Source organism: Dipodomys spectabilis, unplaced genomic scaffold (assembly GCF_019054845.1).
Source record: "Dipodomys spectabilis isolate Male_0828 unplaced genomic scaffold, ASM1905484v1 ptg000042l, whole genome shotgun sequence".
NCBI classification, from domain to species: domain Eukaryota; kingdom Metazoa; phylum Chordata; class Mammalia; order Rodentia; family Heteromyidae; genus Dipodomys; species Dipodomys spectabilis.
The window spans coordinates 17,112,179-17,131,990 of NW_024870719.1; the positions used below are offsets into that span (position 1 = coordinate 17,112,179).

Here is a 19,812-nt window from a genome sequence, read left to right on the forward strand (position 1 = left end):
GTAGAGCACTAGCCTTGAGCTGAAGAGCTGAGGGACAGTGCCCAGGCCCAGAGTTCAGGCCCCACGACCGGACCCAAAAAAAAAAAAAAAAAAGAATTCTTACAATTGTAAATCAGGTGTGATAGTCCATACTGATAACCCCAAGTTCCAGGCCACCCTGAGCTACACTCTGAGCAAGACTATCTCAAATAAACAAAAAAGAAATTAAACTTGCAGGTATGAAAGCAAGGGAGAACTACAGATTGCTTTTCAATAATCTTATTTAGACTTTGATACCTATACTGACCATATACTGTTATATGGGTGTTTTTGTTTTTGTTTTTCCTTTTGGTGCCGGTACTTGAGCTTGAATTCAGGGCCTCACCCTCTCACTTAGATTTTTCACTCAAGGGTAGCACTCTACACTTACGCCATGTCTCTATTTTTTTTTTTGTTTGTTTGTTTTTCCCTGATTAATTGGAGGTAAGAATCTCATGGACTTTCCTGCCCATGTTTGCTTTGGAACCATAATCTTCAGATCTCAGCCTCTTGAATAGCTAGAATTACAGGTGCGAGCCAGAAGTACACAGCTAAAATTATTCTTTATGGTGTTGTCTAAATAATAATGAAAGCTCAACAGCTTTCTGTAATCTTAGGAATACTTGGGAGGTAGAGCACAGAACTACAATTTGAGGTCACCTCAGGCAAAAACTTCACAAGATCCCATTTCAACCAGTAAAAAGCTAGGCTGGGAAGTTGGCTCAGTGGTAGAGTGCTTGCCTTACATGAATGAGGCCCTGGGTCTGATTCCTCAGCACCACATGAACAGGGAAAAAAAAAAAAAAGCCGGAAGTGGTGCTGTGGCTCCAGTGGTAGAGCACTAGCCTTGAGCTGAAGAGCTGAGGGACAGCACTCAGGCCCAGAGTTCAGCCCCCACCCTCCCAGGCCCAGACTGCAGCCCCTGTGACCAACAGTACAAGCCTGTCATCCTAGCTACCTGGGTAGCATAAACTAGGAAGACTGAGGTCTAGGCTGACCAAAAGTAAAACCCTACTCAAAACAACAAAAGTCAGGCACTGATGGCTCACACCTATAATCCTACTCAGGAGGCTGGTATCTGAGGATAGAAGGTCAAAACCAGTCCTGCAAGTAAGTCTGGAACTCTTATCTATAATTAATCACCAAAAAGCCTTAAGTAGAGCTATGGCTCAAGTAGCAGAGCACTAGCCAAAGGCAAAAACAGCTCAGGGACAGTGTGACTATGCCCTGAGTTCAACCTCAAGAACCAGCACCAAAAACACAAAATAAAAAGATAACAAAAGCCAAGAGACAGAGGTAGGAAGGGCAAGTGGTATCCTTGACTAGCAAACATGAGGTCCTAGATAAAACCCCAGTACTGCCAAAAAATTAAAATACAAAAAACCATGTAAGCACACATTAAAATTTAGTATATTACAACCTAGACTAATCCAGATATGAAAAGGACTACAGGATAGCCAAGAGAGGTTTTCCCCTAGGATGAGCAAGAAGATTTAAAGTAGCTGTTCCAAGTACTTTCTGGGGAAAATCCTGATCTTCCCAGCCAAGCTAAATCTCACCCCAAAAGCAAAGCGCTTAACAGTAGCACAGATGATGCCAGCCACAGAAAAATAGGTAAGACTTGAGTATTAGGAAAAGGTATTATAGCTCAGTGGTAGAATGCTTGCCTAGCATAGATCTTTTTCCATATAATTAGTAATCTAAAAGTACTGTAAGAGGTAAACATTCAAAAATTTTCTTTCCTTACAGTACAACTGAAAGAGGTACTAAACAAAATAAAAAAAAAAAACAAAAAAACCCAACGCTACCAGCTAGAGAGAAAGAAAAAAAAAAAAAATCAACCATCCCTTCAAACCCTTGGTACCTTTGGATTCAAATCAAAAAAGCTGTAATACTTGAATCTCAGCAGCAAGGCCTCATTTTCCTTCACATCTTGCTCCATGAGAGATCTTGAGGAATCAAGCCACCTGAGCCAATCAGTAAGAACAGCAAATAAAGCACCACAAAATTAACAAAATGCTTCTACCTCTAGTTTGATAAATTCTTCAACTGTATCTATACCTTAAAAACAAAAACAAAAAACTTACCCTTGGTTAATTTTTGCTTTATCAAGAAGAGCTTGAGGCTTGAACATTTTTGCCAAGATTTCTGGTGATGTGATTGGTTGACTGACAGCAAGTATACCAGGATTGCCTTCTGAAAGAGCACTGTCACCAAACCATGCAGAAGTTGGTGATAGGGGGCTTCCATCATGAGCATCGTAAGTGGGAGTCATTGTTCTACTATAAAGTCCTGGGCTTGAATATATACTTCCTAAGAAGTAACAAGATAAAGAGGCCATAAGTATGAAGCACAGAATATTAGTTTTTACTAACAACATATACTACAACATAAAACACAACATAAAACACAAACTTCAGTCTGGAAGGAAAGCTTAGCACATTATTTTACCTGACTGCAAAGCATGTTTGACTAGCTCCACTTGTACAGCATTAGATCATGTCAAAAAAGCCATAAAAATATAACTAAGGTGGCAGAAATTGTGAGGAAGTGGATTCCAGGGAGTTAGAAAATAAAGGGTGTAGCTGAAGCAGACAGACCAACACTTTCTGCATTTAACTGTGGCAGGCTCACCTTTCAGAGGACCAATGTAAAGAACATCAGTGCCTATAGGAAAGGAAAGAAAGGAATTCAGAGGTAAAGGAAAGACAATATTAAGAGGACAGAAACAAAAGAATGAAAAGAAAATGGGAAAAAAGGAAAACCAGATTGTTCCTGATTGTGAATTATAAACTCAAGTGTATCTGAGAGAAGACAGGAATGGTGACTCATGCTTTAGCCCTAACTACAGGCTAAGACCGAGATGATCATAATTTATAGCCCATGGGCAAAAAAGTCACAAGACCCACATCTCAACGTCTATAAAGCTGAGTGCAGTGATGCATGTCAGTCATCCTAGCTATAAATATAAATAGGAGGATCATGGTCCAGACCAACAAAGAAAAAAAAAAAGTTCAAAAAATAACTAAAGAAACAAAAGAGCTGAGGGCATGGTTCAAGTGATGTAGTGCCTGGCTAGCAAGTGTAAGGTTCTGAATTCAAACTTATGTACTATTAATAAAAGGGAGAGAGAGAAAGAAGAACTTTATAAACTTTAAACTAAGTCTAAAGTAAAACAAGTTTTTTCCTCAATCCAAAAGAAGTTGTGCACCAGTCAAGAATATAGTGAAACGTCCATAGTATTTATCATCATTTAAAATGCATTGTTTTAAGATACGAGCTAAGTTAGGTAAACAATTTCAGAGTTAATATTTTCCCAGTAAATATCAAAACTAATTTCAATAGATTTAGAAAGTATTAATGTAAGAGGGTGGATAGGATGGTGTTCTAGAAAGAGGCTAACAAAGATACAATTTGCATTTCTTCTGAGGTCTTATTTTATTTTTAACAATTCCTTAACACAATAGGGCTAAGGCATACAGTTGAGGCTACATATAAGCTTGTAACATTAGTATGTTTCTTCACTTAAGCAACAAAATTATGGAAATGAAATTTACTTTAAACATTAAAAAAAATTCAGAGTAACACTGGGTAAAAGCATCTCCTCCAATTGTAAATTCTGTTAAATTATACCTTGTTCCAGTAATCATTTCTTTTTAAAAAGTCACATAAGGATATCTTTGTAAATGGATAATGGAAAGAAATGCTTTCCCCCATTACCAAAGTGAGAATTATGCTTAAGAATCCCTCTCCTTCCAAACTTCTACTTCTATGGTGATGGAAACAATGATGGGTGAAAAATGATGGTAATGGAAGCAGAGCTGTGGCTCAAGTGGTAGAATGCTAGTCTTGAGCACAAAGAAGTTCAGGGACAGAACCCAGGCCCTTAGTTCAAGTCCCACAACTAACATCCCCTCCCAAAAAATGGTGGTAATATTACCACCCTTTCTGTAATTAACCCAACCTAGTCTACTGGGAAGAGAAGGCAAAATAAATATCAAAGGAGGTTTACTGAATATAATTCAACTTCTTACTAGCCACAGGATGCCTGATTCAACAATGCTTCTCATATGTGTTCTTCGGGCATTAGTTCTAAAACTGTAAGATGTAATGTGAATCCTTCTCAACACTAAAAGCACAACACTGGGACAGTCAGTCATAGTGACTTTCAAACTTAAACTTGTGTGATACTGCACACAAGGGCTGACATTTCTCTAGCTCAGCTTGGCAGAGTTAATTCTGCCACAGTGAGTACAAAACATTACCTTCTAGCAAGAACTTGGGGATTCCAAAGTTCGTTAAGTAAATCTTTGCTAAGAAATGTCAGGACATAGAAAATTTGTTCCTAAATATGATGAGCTATAATTACTACTCAAAATGGTGTCAAGCTAGATATTAATCAGTTTTCTTCATCCAAACTTCCTAACAGAGAAAATGTTTTCCTAAGTCACACACTTAATAGAACCAGACAACCACCAAGTCCATTCAAGCCTCTTCCCACAAGCTGCTCTGACCTGTACTTTACACTTTTATCTTTCTCACTTTGTGGTTCCAATTGTTCTATAGGCAGTAACTCATTACTGCTCCCAACAACTCTATTTTTCATGTTAGAGAGATTAAAGAACTTGCTCAAGATCAAGAGCTCTGCCGAGCCAAGCCATAAATCTGCTAGCCCTGCTTGTTTGTAGTTGAACATGCTCGCCCTGTATATAATTCATTTGAGCCATTTCCAGCTAATGTGCATCACTTATTCACAAACCCAGTACCATGTGACTAATGCAAAGTCTAGCTTTACTGCACCATGCCCAGCTTCAAAATGCTCATTATGAAATATTGATTTGTTCATTTTGTAACATACTCAGAAAACAATGGCTCTGTAGTGCACTAGTCAAAATTTATCAATTAAATATACTCTAATGTGATCTTGAAATACCTTAGAGGTCTCTATCCAATAAATTAGTTCAACTGATTTATTCCTATGCTGTACTTTTTTATTTGCTAGACTATTCTTTATTAGTATCACTCTTTCTGCTTGACTCTTTCCATCAAAGTTCTAGCAACTGGAACCTAAATGCTTAATTAACAAATTTAATTCCTTAGTTCATAAAACAATATACTGTACTAGAATGAGTAATTCTGTTTCCTGCCTAAACTTCTACAACATTCTTTTAGCATTATGTATTCTCCCCTTAAATATTGAAATTATGTTCTTACTTCCTCCCTTCCTTCCTTCCCCTCTTCCTCCCTCCTTTCCTTCCTAGCTCGTGTGTGTGTATGTGTATGTGTGTTGATCCTGGGGGCTTAATCTCAGGGCTTGGGTGCTAGTGCTGCCTCTGAGCTCAAAGTTTGCTCTCTACCAGTTGAGCCACAGCTCCACTTATAGCTTTTTGCTGGTTAATCGAAGATAAGGGTCTCATGGACTTTCCTACCTGTGTTTGCTTTTAACTAGCTCCTCAGCCTCCTGAGGAGCTAGGATCATAGGGATGAGCCACTGGTACCTGGTGAAACCATGTTTTTGTAACCTATAAATTACCTATGAGTATTGTCTTATTTCTATGTCTTAAAATATAATCAGAACCTGAGTAGTAACAGAGGTTATTATCTTAAGCCAGGCACTGAAGACTCATGCCTATAATCTTAGCTACTCAGAAAGCTGCAATTTGAGAATTGGGAGTTCAAAACCAGCCCGCTCAATAAAGTCTATGAGACTCCTATACCTAATAAACGGCTAAAAAGCCACAATGGAACTGTAGCTCAAGTGGTAGAGCACTTGTCTTGAGGACAACACTCATACTGAGTTCAAGTTCTAGGGCTGGTGCTTGAGTGCATGCTGCACACACACACAAAGCTACTTTCCTAACCTAACTGTGCCCTAAGTTTCTTCATCCTAATAATATGAACAATAACAAAATCTTCTTCAGAGAGTTATAGTGAGAAGTGTCCATTGGTAAAATTCATATATAGTTTGTGTGCACTGCTTACACTTACCTGATATATGCCACACACTGAGTTAGATCCTGGTAATAAAACGTTAAGAGAGAGCCCTTGTTTAGGGAGCTCACAATTATTGGGAGACAATGTGCAAATACAATATTAAGTCTAATGACTGTGACCAAACGATATGTAACTGAGGCTGAAAAATTATGTAATAGGCAGTAATCTGAAAAAGCTTCTCAAGGAGTAAACCTTAGGTACTGATAGCATATGGAAGACTGATGCACTGCACTTGGGAAAAAAGAAAGAAAAAAAAAAGAACCTATGCTTCTATATTTCATAATGAGCATTAAAGCTGGGCATGGTGTAATAATCCTCAGAATGGAGGTGGGTGTCGGGGTGGGATGTGTGTGGATTATCTACTGAAAGTACTTCTAGGAGGCAAAAGGGAATACTATATTCAAAGCAAAGAGATGGTTTTAAGTAAGGTTTTAAGTTGTAGTATACTAATTATTGGTTTTTACTGTCTACATACTAAAAAAAACAAAAACAACCTCCATTTCTACAATCCAAAGAGCTGAATCCAATTATAGAAGTATCCTTTTTGACTCTTCCAGCAAGAAAAATCAAGTTTCCTCTTTATTGATTTATCTATTAACACATGACAGCAACTAAATGAGTGATGATGATTTCATGATTAGAGAATGATTCTGAGGGACACTGACTACCTAACTTGACCACTGTCCCAACTAACAAGATCTATTTATCCTAAACCAAAAGACACCAGTCTGCTCCTTGATTTGTCAGACTAACCTGACCCAGGAGTGATAAGAGGCCCTACTAGTTCAAGGGCCTCATCTTCTGACTTGTCATTCCCCTTAATTTGTCAGACTCACCTGACCCAGGAGTGATAAGAGGCCCTTCTAGTTCAAGGGCCTCATCTTCAGACTGGTCATCAAGTTTTTTCTTTTTTTTCTTTGTTGGGTCTCTGGGTTTCTTTAAGAGAGAAAGTTCTTCGGGGTGTCTGATATCTGTTAGAAAATACAGATTAAATTAGAAGAAATTAAACACAATTTATATTTAGTAAATCTGTTTAATCTATTTCAAGATAAGAATTTGCCATTTCCTGCTGTGTACATCTGTATCTAAATTCTGTCAGACACTGATGGCATATGAAGATTGATGTATGGCACTTTTCAAAAAGAATCTACAGCAACAGAACATTTGCCTAGGCTGAACAAGGGATTCAATCCCCAGCCGTGAGAAAAAAAAAAAATCTACCACAAGCACTGTGTGTATGTGTGTCCTGGGGCTTTAACTCATGGCCTTGGCACTGGCCCTGAGCTTTTGCGCTCAAAGCTTTGAGTCATAGCACTATTTTTGGTAGTTAACTGGACATAAAGTCTCATAGATAGTTCCTGCCTGAGCTGGCTTTGAACTGCACCACAAGCATTCTTAATTCATTGTTACTAGTAAATATTAGAAGCTTTATTTATATATTAGCTTTTATCTAAGGCTAGAAGTCAAGCATTATAATATAGTCCTCATACATTTTGTACGTCATAAGGTATACATAGTACATCCAGTGAGTGTAATTTTCTTTAAGCACTTGGTCATTAGCAAATCTCAATTAATTGATTAAAGCTTTTCTATTGTGTGTTTGATAGATGCAAGTTTTTGTGGTTTCTGGGCTCTTCCCTCCTTACTCTTTGCCCTTTTTACTATTTTCATTTGAATCTGAATCAGAGGCAGAATGGCTAAGTAAAACTGACAAAAGAAATTAAGAATGATCCCAACAAATGGGAATTTCTTACATATTACATTACATATTACATTATGTTCATGAATTGCCAAGACTCATTAAGAAGCTGGTTATTCCCACTCTGAGCTAAAAGAGTCAGTGGGATCTCAGTCAAGCTTCTGATTTTTCTGGGTAGAACTCAACAAGGATATTGCATATTTATGTGGAAATAAAAATCATCTTAGAAAATTTAAAGCAGTATTTAAAAAGAACAAAGTTGAAGGACTTACACTAATCAACTTTAAGACATAAAAACTGTAACACTAGTGCCAGGGCACTCACTAAAGTGGCTAAATTTAGTGCATGAAGATAAATCAAATAATAAAAAAAAGGGCCTCCAAATGGATCTTATAAGAACTGGTCAATAGTTTTTCACAAAGATGCCAAGTAATTAAAGGAGAAAGAAAAATCTTTTCAACAAACATTTCTCAACAATGAGAGATACATATGGCCTTAAAGAAAAAAAAAAAAAAACTGTAGGGGCTGGGAAGGTGGCTCAGTGGTAGAGCGCTTGCCTTGCATGCATGAGGCCCTGGGTTCGATTCCTCAGCACCACATAAGCAGAAAAAGCCGGAAGTGGCGCTGTGGCTCCAGTGGTAGAGTGCTTGCCTTGAGCTGAAGAGCTGAGGGACAGCATCCAGGCCGAAAGTTCAGGCCCCACAACCGACAAAAAGAAAGAAAGAAAGAAAGAAAAAAAACTCTATAGCCCAGTGTGCAAGAATACTAATTGGATGCTAGACTAAATATAACAATAAAATAATAAACAAATAAAACAATAAAATTGAAAGAAAAAAAATCATTTCTTAGATAACCAAAATAAAAGAAAAATTTTCCTTTATTAAAAAATTAACCAGCTTTGTCTTAGAAAAATATTAAGAAAATAAAGAAGCAATCAAATATTAGGCCAAAATATTTGCAAATATAAATGGAGAACCCATACAACTCAATTAATAAGACCAACTTCATCAAAAAAATCACACTATACTCCCATCAGACTGGCCAGCATTTAAAAGACTTGCAAAACCCAGTGTTAGGTGTCATGATACGATGGGAATGTGGAAGAGGAACTGGAACTCTATTCAACCAGTGTGAATACAAAATGAGACAATATGAGGAGAATTCAGAGGTTTTTTATAAAGGTAAACACGCATCTACCATATGACCTAATCTTTTCCAGGTTTAACTTTAGTTAATAACACAAATGGATAAACAAAAATGTGACATTTGTAGTATCAATGAAAATGACTAGTTACAAGGAATAAAACTCATCAGTAAAACAATAAAACCCCACCTTTGACACATGCAATAAAACAAATCTAAATAACTCATACTAATTGGAAGAAGCTAGTTGGAAAAAAGAGAATATATAATTCCATTAATGAAATTTCAGAGAATGTCAATCAATCTCTAGCACCAGACAGCAAGACAAAGCTGAGGAAATTCTACTTGCTGATTGTGGTGGTGACTGGACAGGTATAATTGAATTTACTGAAATTCAACTGTACACTTTAAATGGCTAGTTTACTGTATGTCCATTATATCACAATTGAGTTGATTTTTTAACTGAAGACAGCTCAAAAATACAACAACAACAAACAAAACAATAGAAGGGCAGTAGAAAGCAGGGGGACCAGGTCTGTAATCTATCAGGATATGAGAACAGACAAGACAGCACACATCACTGTATGACTTGAAATGCAGACTGCTGAATTACTGGATCACAGCTTTATACCTGAAGTTTATATAGCTTCAGGATATCTACTAAAAGTGGCTCACTGTTAAAATTCAGGAAGCCTGAGAATAAGGTTGACTATACTGCTTCATGGCTCCAAGTATTTATTTACTGTGTGACTGACTAGGTAAGGTACTCAGTCTGAGCTGCTGTAAAAATTAAATACACATCAACTGCTTTGTAAGTATAGGTATACTGGGAGTCTCCCCTTGATCCATGGGAACATGTTCCAAGAACCCCAATGGAAGCTTGCAATGGCAGACAATACCAAACCCTAGACATGTTACTATTTTTCTTGTACATACTTACATACCTGCTATGGGTTAACTTATAAATCAGCCACAATAAGAAATTAACAGAACAATTATAATTTTATTAGACTAATAAAAGTGATACTAACAGTCAGCTGGGCACTGGTGGCTCATGCTTTTACTCAAGGGGCTGAGATCTAGGATTGAGATTCAAAGCCAGCCCTGGCAGCAAAGTCGGTGAGACTCTTATCCCCAATTAACCAGCAAAAAGCTGGAAGGGGAACTGTGGTTTAAGAGATAAAGGCTAGCCTTGAGTTCAACAGCTCAGGAACAACACCCAGTCCCCAAGTCCAACACACACACACACACACACACACACACACACACACACACACACACACACACACACACACACACACACACACACACACACACACACACACACACACACACACACACACACACACACACACACACACACACACACACACACACACACACACAGTGATGTGAATAAGCCTCCTGCCCCTACTATCAATATTCTCACCCTTAAAAAAAAATACAATATTCACCCTTTTTGTATTGAATTGAGATGAAGTACATTCAGGCTTCTCAGTGGTAAGTCAGAATGGCCAGCAAAACTGCTCTTGCCTTTTAGGATCATTATGAAGTAAAAAAGGAGTTATTTAAATAGTAGCTGATCTGATACCACCAACACCATTAAGTGGCTGAGGAACAAGGTACATATATACTGCATAGACTCCCTGACAAACCAATTCACCACACCAAAGGGGGCACATTTAAAACTAATAAATTAATAATAATAAAATGAATAATATTTTAGGAATTTTCTATTTGTATCTTAGGACCATGCCTGACCACATGTAACTAAAACGTTGGAAAGTAAAAGCACAAATGATGTCTATTGTAATGTTTTTCTCAAATGTAAAGGAACAATCACAGTAGAACCATGAAAATAACAAAAATTTATGAGTCAATCATTTTAATACCTGCATTATATTCTACTGTGTAAATTTATCATAACTTACTCTTCTTATGATACTGTGCCCATTATAAATCTTCCAACATTTCTGTATATTTTTCCTACAGCATATTTTTTTTTGAAATTTATTACAGTGAAATTACTGCATTCAAGGTTGTGGAATTTTTAAGGCAAAAGTGGACCAAAACAGGAACTTGTGTTTTTAAAAACCTTGTGCTTATTTGGAAACATCTTGTTTTAATCTTCATTTAATTCCTTCCTTCCTTTTCTCCCTCCTCCTTTCCTCTTGCTCCCTCAGTTGGCACTCTACTTGACCCATGCTTCTAACCCTGCTTTTTCTTGGTTATTCTGGAGATGGGAGGCTAGAGGACTTTCTTGATCAGGCTGACTTTCAGCCACCATCCTCTGGATCACAACCTCTTGAGTAGCTAGGATTCTAACCACTAGCACCTGGGATCTATCTATCTATCTATCTATCCATCCATCCATCCATCCATCCATCCACCCATCCATCCATCCATCCACCCATCCATCCATCCATCCATCCATCCATCCATCCATCCATCCACCCACCACATTGTTTTACATTTCTTCAACCAGTAGTGATATCTATCTACTTCTGAGTTCTTAGTCATGAATATTTCTTTTAATTTTTATCAGACTTTTAAAATTTACATATAAGGCAGCAACTACTACATACTATACTGTACTTCCTCTCCCTCTCCCTCCCTTTTGGTTGTGGAGCTTGAACTGAGGGCTCGAGTGCTGTCCCTGAGCTCTTTTTGCTCAAAATTAGCACTCTACCATGTTGAGCCACAGTGCCACTTCCAGTTTTTCAGTAGGTTCGAGGTAAGAGTCTCACGGGGACTTTTCTGCCTCGGCTGGCTTCCAACCACAATCCTCAGATCTTGTCCTCCTGAATAGCTAGGAGCACCTGGCTCTATACTGGATTTCTTTAGTATTCTTTTTCTTTGTGCAGGTCATGGGGCTTGAACTCAGGGTCTTGGTACTGTCCTTGAGCTTTGCTACTAAACTTGTAATCCTCCTGCCTCTACTTGTCTGTATCAACAAACCAAACCTTTTTTTTTTTTTTAATTCTTTTGTTTTTGGTTGGTTGTGGGGCTTGAACTCAGGGTCTAGGAGCTGTCCCTGAACTTTTTCACATAAGGCTAGCACTGTACCATTTTAGGCCATAGCATCATTTCTGGTATTTTGGTGGTTAATTGGAGATAGAGTCTCAGAGACTTTCTTGCCCAGGCTGGCTTTGAACCATGATCCTCAGATCAGCCTCCTGAGTAGCTAGGATTACAGGTGTGAGACACTGGCATGTGGCATGACTGTTTCATCTATTTATTTTAATTATTATTGTTCTCATTAAGTATTTGTACAAAGTGATTAAAAAATCTCTAAGTCAGGTTATGAGCACATCAAACTATTTTAGTGTTAAAAATAGTACAGCCTATTTACCATCTAGGGTTACACAACTAAAAATCAGCAATTTCTTCAATCTTATATACTTTGGATGCAAACTCATTTATCCCCAAATGTAATTTTTAGGGGCTTCATGATCGGTAATTACAATGAATTTATATCCAGAAACTCAGAAGATATTTCTTTCTTTCTGTCTTTATTTTGTCATGGGGCCTGAACTCTGGGCCTGGGCGCTGTCCCTCAGCTCTTCAGCTCAAGGCTAGCGCTCTACCACTTGAGCCACAGCACTACTTCAGGCTTTTTCTGCTAATGTGCTGCTGAGGAATCGAATCCAGGGCCTCATGCATACAAGGCAAGCACTCTACCACTGAGCCACCTTCCCAGCCCAGAAGATTTTTTTTTTAAGCCAGCTTTGTCTAGGGGGAAGGAGAAAGATGACTCGCACAAGCAGTCTCTCTGATTCGTGGCCTCCGTGATGTGCTAGCTCCACTATGCTCTCCCCACCAGGATGGACTAAGTCCAAACTTTAAACCGTTTCTCTCAGGTACTTTTGTCATAGTGATAAAGTCTGACCAACTAACCTAGTGATTTATGAGTGCACTTTTATTCTTAGCATACTCTTCCCTGGCTTTAAATGCTACCCTGGCCATATTGGGAGAAAAGAGGCATTAGCAAATTCCAGGAGGTCAGGTCATCGCTCTCTCCATTCATTCATTCTTTCTGGCTAAGTAAGTCATGTACTAGTACATCATAAAAAATCTGAAAGGTACTGCAGGCACAAAATGAACCATACTTGGGTGATGTGAGGTACTTCCACTGTACCACCCACAGTCTGTGTCCAGTGGCAGAGGTGAAAGCAAGCAAATGTTTCTGGCATGTTGCCCAGGGCTTGAGAATTACTTCACTACATGATTTATATGTTGAAAATTTTGTTCCTAAGTCATTTCCTGTCCAGCTCACAGATAAGCTATTATTATAGTATAACAATGAATAGTCAGTTCAGTTTTCAGTCAGTTATAAGTAGATGAAGTAGTTCTTAACTAGTTGAGCCTGTGAAAACTGCTTGTGAAGCCAATAATAATAATACATTAAAATACATACTTGGAACACCCATGTCCCTACACACATAATCTCAGTAGCTTAGAGCTCCCAGAAACTTGTTTTATAAAAGCTGTACAGGTAATTTTCAATCCAACTTCTCATTACTGAATAGTAGCTGAGAGAAGGGGAGAAAAATGACACCTTGATTCTCTAATGGTAGTAAGTTCCATACTGGAACTGAGTAGTCATAGGTTTTCATTTTATTTCAGTAACAACAACAAAAAAATCATCCATACCATTCATATAAGATACTTTTTCATTTACATGACCATTGGTGATTATGCTTCATATCAAGAAGAAATGAAACTTGTGAATTTAGGAATCGAAACCACAAGTATAAGAGTGAGATTGGAGAATAGTATAGCTTTACACCAAAACACAGATCTACAATTTTTTTAAAAAGGATCAAAGTGCCAATTTATTGATTAAAAAAACAAGCCACATCAAGGATGTGCAAACACAGAAATGTGAACTCGTACATTACTGGTAAAATGATCAACTGGCACATCAACTTCAGAGGGTAATTTAAGAATGTCAAGTCAAGCTTATTACCCTGGGAGAAATTTAACTTCTAGAGAAACTGATATCTGTCTTAGTATACAAGATGTATTGTTTGTAGTGGTGGCTACTAGAAATAAACTGAAGACTAATCTAGTCTAGGCAGACTAACTGAAGGACAAAGAAGAGCTCTTAGGAAAGTAATCATTTTAGTTTTTACTTTCATTTTATTTTTATTTATGCTTTTAAATTGGTGTGTATTAACTGTACACAGTAAGGCATTTCCTGGTATTTTCAAAAACACAAACAATTTACTTTGATTCACCCTATTTCATCCTTAAATCTTCCCATAAAGCTTCTGGCGGGATAAGAATATGAGCCTGTGCATTATTTTCACCACTCTCCCAAAGTCACATACACAGAAAGAAGTAGAAGCCTGCATTTTTTTTTTAAAGTATGTGTGTGTAAGTGGGAGACAAAGCATCAGATAAGCAATGTCAGAAAAAAATGTAAAGGAAAGGCAGAAGCCAGAAGCCAGATGGAACAACAGGAAATGGCTCATCGGTATGGAGACATGTAAGTTGGGGACACCCAACTGACTCACTGGGCCAAACATCATGCATAGAGGCATGAAATAGACTACGGAAAACAGAGTCTGCTAAACATCCATTCCATTCCTGCTCCATTACTGGACTCAACACACATAACTCACCTTTATGATCTTTCAGAAAAAAAAGAAACCTGAATAGCCCCAGGGAAAAGATCTTTGAGATCACAATATTTGAAAGTTTACTCAATCCCTAAATACTTTACCTTCTGTCACCCTTTAGGTGACAGCTAGTGCTCCTACTAAATATAGGGATGGACAGGAAATGATGATTAGACATTCAAAAAGGCCTCGGGTGTACGCAGACTTCTAAAGACAAATCTTAAGATTTCTACACTTTCAGTATACAATGGAATAATACTCTAGTTATTGCTGTGAAGAGACTTTACAGTGGAAATAATGTGAGTAATAAACTGATTTTAGGAACGTAATCCAGGACCTGGCACATTCAATATAATAGTGGGGGCGGGGTGAGCAACGAGGAGGTAAGTTAGGAGAGGTCAGATAACTTTGAAGAGAACTCATTTTTTGCTAATAGTTTTGTTGAGGATTTGTTTATTTGGTGCTGGTCCTGGGGTTTGAACTCAGGACCTGGGTACTATCTCTGAGCTCAGGGCTAGCACTCCACCACTAGAGCCACTGCTCCACATCTAGATTTTTTTGGTGATAAACTGGAGATTAGAGTCCCATGGACTTTCCTGCCTGGGCTGGCTTTGAACTGTGATCCTCAGATCTAAGACTACTGAGTAGCTAGGATTATAGGTGTGGACCATCAGTGCCTGTTTTGCTAATGGTTTTTAAGAGGAAAAAAAGAAGACAGAAATTTAGGAAGTCATCAGTTCTGCTGATACCTAAATTCCAACCTTGAAAGACTAAATAAAAATACCTAGGTGAGCCTAATTTCTGTGTCTAGACTGTTTTTCCCCTTCCTGTCTCTGCTCACAAGTTGCATAATTCATTTTCCACATAGTATAGAATGAACACACTTGTTTACCTTCCTCATTCCCTTTCTACATTCCCCCTTTGCCCAAATCCCCTAAGAAGCAGAAAAAGAAAACAAACAAAAAATGCACATAAATACACACAAACACCATCACTACCACCAACAGCATAAATAACCCATATCTCCATTTCCTGGTATTCAGGAAAACATATCTGATTTTAACATAAGTTAAATTTCACCCCAAATTATTACTCATACCTATTTGTTCAATGCAAAATTTATTCCCACAAAGCTTATGTGTAGATGGTCACAGAACTTTATTTATAATAGCCAAACTGGAGAAAACCCATGTGCCCTTCAACTGGTGAATAAACAAAATAGGTCTATGCACACAAGAGAATACTATACAGTAAATGAACTGGTATGTAAAATAACATGAAGGCCAAAAAGTATGCTGTTAAGCTAGTAGATCCATACCATTTATGTGACATTTTTAAGAAGGCCAAATCATACTGGTTAAAGGCAGATTGGTGGTTGCTGAGGCTAGAAGGGTAAAGAGGACTGAAGAGAACTTTTCAGTGATAAAACATGTCACATCATCCTGGTGCATGGCTGTAAAAATGAACTGAATTTTTCTGGTAAGATTTTCCTTTCCTCCCCTTCTCTTCTCTTCTTCCTTCCTTTCCTTCCCTCTCTCAGTCTCTCTTTCCCTTCCTTTCTTCCTTTTCTTTCTCACTGAGATTTTTTGTTCAGGGCTAGTGCTCTGGCACTTAAGCCGCAGCCCCATTTCCAGTTTTCTGGTGGTTAATTAGAGATAACAGACTCACAGACTTTTCTGCTTAGACTGTTTCGAACTATGATCCTCAAATTTCAGCTCCTGAGTAGCTTGGATTATATGTGTTAGCCACTGGTACAAAGCAAGGTTATTTCATTTTAAAGAATGCCTTAAGAAAACTGATGAAAAGTTGAGTAAAATTAAAGGATACAACTTATGTAAGGTCTTAGGTATTACCCCCTTCCACCCGCCCCCCCCCCATCCCCAATTTCTGTGACTTTTGCTCAGTTCTACTGACTATGCAAGCAGGCCTGTTGATGGGTTAATTGGTAAAACTTTTCCCCCCGCTTTGGTACTGGGAATTGAACTCTGGGCCTTGTGAATGCTATGTAAGCACGCTACCACTTTAGCCACATACCCCAGCCTTCTTGTTTTTTTTTGTTTTTTTTTGGGTCCGGTCGTGGGGCCTGAACTGTGGGCCCGGGTGCTGTCCCTCAGCTCTCCAGCTCAAGGCTAGCACTCTACCACTTGAGCCACAGTACCACTTCCGGCTTTTTTCTTTTTGCTTATGTGGTGCTGAGGAATCGAACACAGGGCCTCAGGCAGGCATGCAAGGCAAGCGGTCTACCACTGAGCCACCTTCCTAGCCCCAGCCTTTTGTTTTTAAGACAAGGTCTCACTATTTAATTTGTCCAGACTAGCCTCAAACTCAGGGTCCTCCTATTTCGCCTCCCAAGCAGCTGGAAACAGGCATGTACCACACCATTTTGTTGTTGCTGTTATTGCTTATGGGGCTTGAACTGAAGGCGTGAGTGCTGTCTCTGAGGTTTTTCACTCAAGGCTAGTGCTCTATCACTTTGAGCCACAATGCTACTTCTGATTTTTCTGGAGGTTTAATTGCAGATAAAGAGTCTCTTGGACTTTCCTGCCTGGTCTGGCTTCAAATCTCGATTCTCAGATCTCAGCATCTTGAGTAGCTAGAATTACAGGCATGAGCTACCAGTGCCTGACTTTACTGGGCAGTTCTTAACTCTCTTTTCCTCTGCTTGTTTGTAGCATAAGGAAACTGTGAACATTAGATATTTATGTTCTCTCAGCTTCTCTTGTAGCTAAGTAGTCCATGATCCAAGATGGAACAATAAGGTATGTAATCCTAGCTACTCAGGAGGCTGAGATCTGAGGATTGCAGTTCAAAACCAGCCTGTGCGGGAAAGTCTTTGAGATTCTTATCTCTAATAAACCACCAGAAAACTAGAAGTCGTACAGTGGCTCAAGTGGTAGAACGCTCGGCTTGGGCTGAAGAGCTGAGGGACAGCGCCCAGGCCCAGAGTTCAGGCCCCACGACTGACCAAAAAAAGCTATTTAGTTTAACTATGCATTGTATAAAAGAAATCAGAATTCTTTGCTAACAGTGTCTCTTTCACAATTAGAAAGTAAAAAAGCAACTAAAATTCACTTAATCATTTTGTAGACCATTTCTAAGAGTTAAATTTAAAAGAAAGATAATTTTTAACTAATAAAAACTTTCTGGCAGTGAAGGTGTGGCTCAAGTAGTACAATATCAGCACTGAGCGAAAAAGCCAAGGGAGCATACTAGGCTCTGAGTCCAAACCCTAGTATTAGCACATGTGTGCACTCAAACACACACACACACACACACACAGCTTTTCAGCAAAACTAGATTATTTCCCTTTAAGTAAAAAGTACTCTTCCAGCTTTGCTTCACTGTCCCTTTCCCATAGCTGGCATGCCCTTCCCATGACTGAGAAAGGCTATCAAGTAACAATGCATTTGGTAACTGGAAATGTCAGCTTTCCTTTGTTTTTATTCTGCTGCACTTAACATTAAGCAACTGCCACAAGAATGGACCCAAGAGAGTTCAACTAACTGAACCATGGTGACTAGCACTCAAGTGAATTCATTTCATGTTTTTGATTCGTTTGCTTGAATATTAATTAACTTAAAATATTAGGAAAAATCATTCCTGAGAATATGCATATATAGTCACGTCAGTATTCAATTTCCAGTGATGGAAAGAAAATAATCCACAAGAGCATCTCCTAATTGCTAAAATTGGGTTGGTGAACTTCTTCTATAAGCCAGATAGCAAATATTTTGGATCTGTAGCTCTGTTCAACTCTGGAAAAGCAACCAAAGACAACAGCTAAGAAAATGAGCATGACTCTATCTAATAGTATCTAATACGGCTTTATTTGTGACGTGTTTTTTATTTTTCTTTTGGAGGGTGGAAGATGAGACTGGTACCTGGCTTGTTTTCTTGGCTGGCATTCTACCATTTTAGTCATGCTTCCAGTCAGGCTTTTTGCTGTTTTGTTTTGTTTTTTTGTCGGTCATGTGGCCTGAACTCTGGGCCTAGGCACTGTTCCAGCTTAAGGCTAGCACTCTACCACTTGAGTCGCAGCGCCACTTCTGGCTTTTTCTGCTTATGTGGTGCTGAGGATGCCCAGGCTCTGTTTTTAAGCCCCACAACCAACAAAAAATAAAATGAAAATGTAAAAAAGCTAGGCCATGTGTGGTAGTGTAAACCTGTAATGCCAGCTACTCAGGAGGTGGAGGTGGGAGGAACTCAGACAGAGGTTGGCCTGAGTAAACATGCAAGATCTTGTCTAAAGCAGACTAAAAAAAAAAAATGGTTAGGGGATATGAGTAAAGTGATAGAGTACTTGCCTAGCAACATGAAGCCTTGAGTTGAATCCCTAGTGCCACCAAAAATCATGCCACCAAAAATCAAACAAAAGAAGTAAAAAAAGGAAAAGAAAAAAAAATTAAAAGAAAAAAAGTGGGCTGGGAAGGTGGCTCAGTGGTAGAGTGCTTGCCTCACAGGCATGAGGCCCTGGGTTCGATTCCTCAGCACCACATAAACAGAAAAAACCTGAAGTGGTGCTGTGGCTCAAATGGTAGAGAGCGAGCCTTGAGCTGAAGAGCTGAGGGACAGCACCCAGGCCCAGAGTTCAAAACTCCACAACTGACAAAGAAAAGAAAAGAAAGAAAAAGCTGGGCACTGGTGGCTCATGCCTGTAATCCTAGCTACTCAGGTGGCTAAGATCTGAGGATCGCGGTTCAAAGCCAGCCCAGGCAGGAAAGTCTGTGAGACTCTTATCTCCAATTAACTACCAGAAAACCGGAAGTGGCACTGTGGCTCAAATGGTAGGCACTAGCTTTGAGCTGAAAAGCTCAGGGCCAGTGCCCAGACCCAGAATTCAAGCCCCACAACCGAAAAAAAAGTGTTTGTTTTTTTTTAAAAAAGCCCTCATGTTTTGATTTTTTTTTGAGAGGTAGAGGAATTTTAAACCCAGAGCTTTGTTTGCTAGGCAGATGCTCTACCTCCTTCTCTTTTTGCTATCTCTTTTAGTACTAGTTATTTTTGAGATAAGATCGTGCTTTTTGCCTGGCCTGGCTTGGATCACAATCCTATTTATGTTTTCCTCTGTAGCTTAGATGAAAAAAAAGTCTACTGAACTTTGCAAGGCGGAGGGGGGCGGGAATGAGGGGAAGCAGTGGGGCCTGGGCTGGCTCAGGCTGCAGTTTTCCCGATTGTCTAAGTAGCTGGAGATTATAGGCATCCACACAGTCTCAGTGATGGGGTTAAGTGATTCTCCTTTATTTGTTTATATAATGACTCAATGTTTAATAATTTTCTCTTATTCTTCAGTTAATGGTCTATGGCTATGCTTTATACTGAGAATGCAAATAATAG

General features: G+C 38.8%; 1 protein-coding gene across 1 annotated transcript in view; it reads right to left on the reverse strand.

Annotated features, from left to right (window-relative positions):
- Positions 1-19,812, reverse strand: part of Fermt2 (FERM domain containing kindlin 2) — a 71,737-nt gene that overhangs the window by 23,833 nt on the left and 28,092 nt on the right. Inside the window, exons 4-6 of the mRNA XM_042677831.1 lie at positions 6,849-6,983; positions 2,106-2,331; positions 1,883-1,985 (exon numbers count right to left, since the gene is read on the reverse strand). Coding sequence (XP_042533765.1) covers positions 1,883-1,985; positions 2,106-2,331; positions 6,849-6,983 — 464 coding nt within the window. The remainder of the gene's footprint in view (positions 1-1,882; positions 1,986-2,105; positions 2,332-6,848; positions 6,984-19,812) is intronic.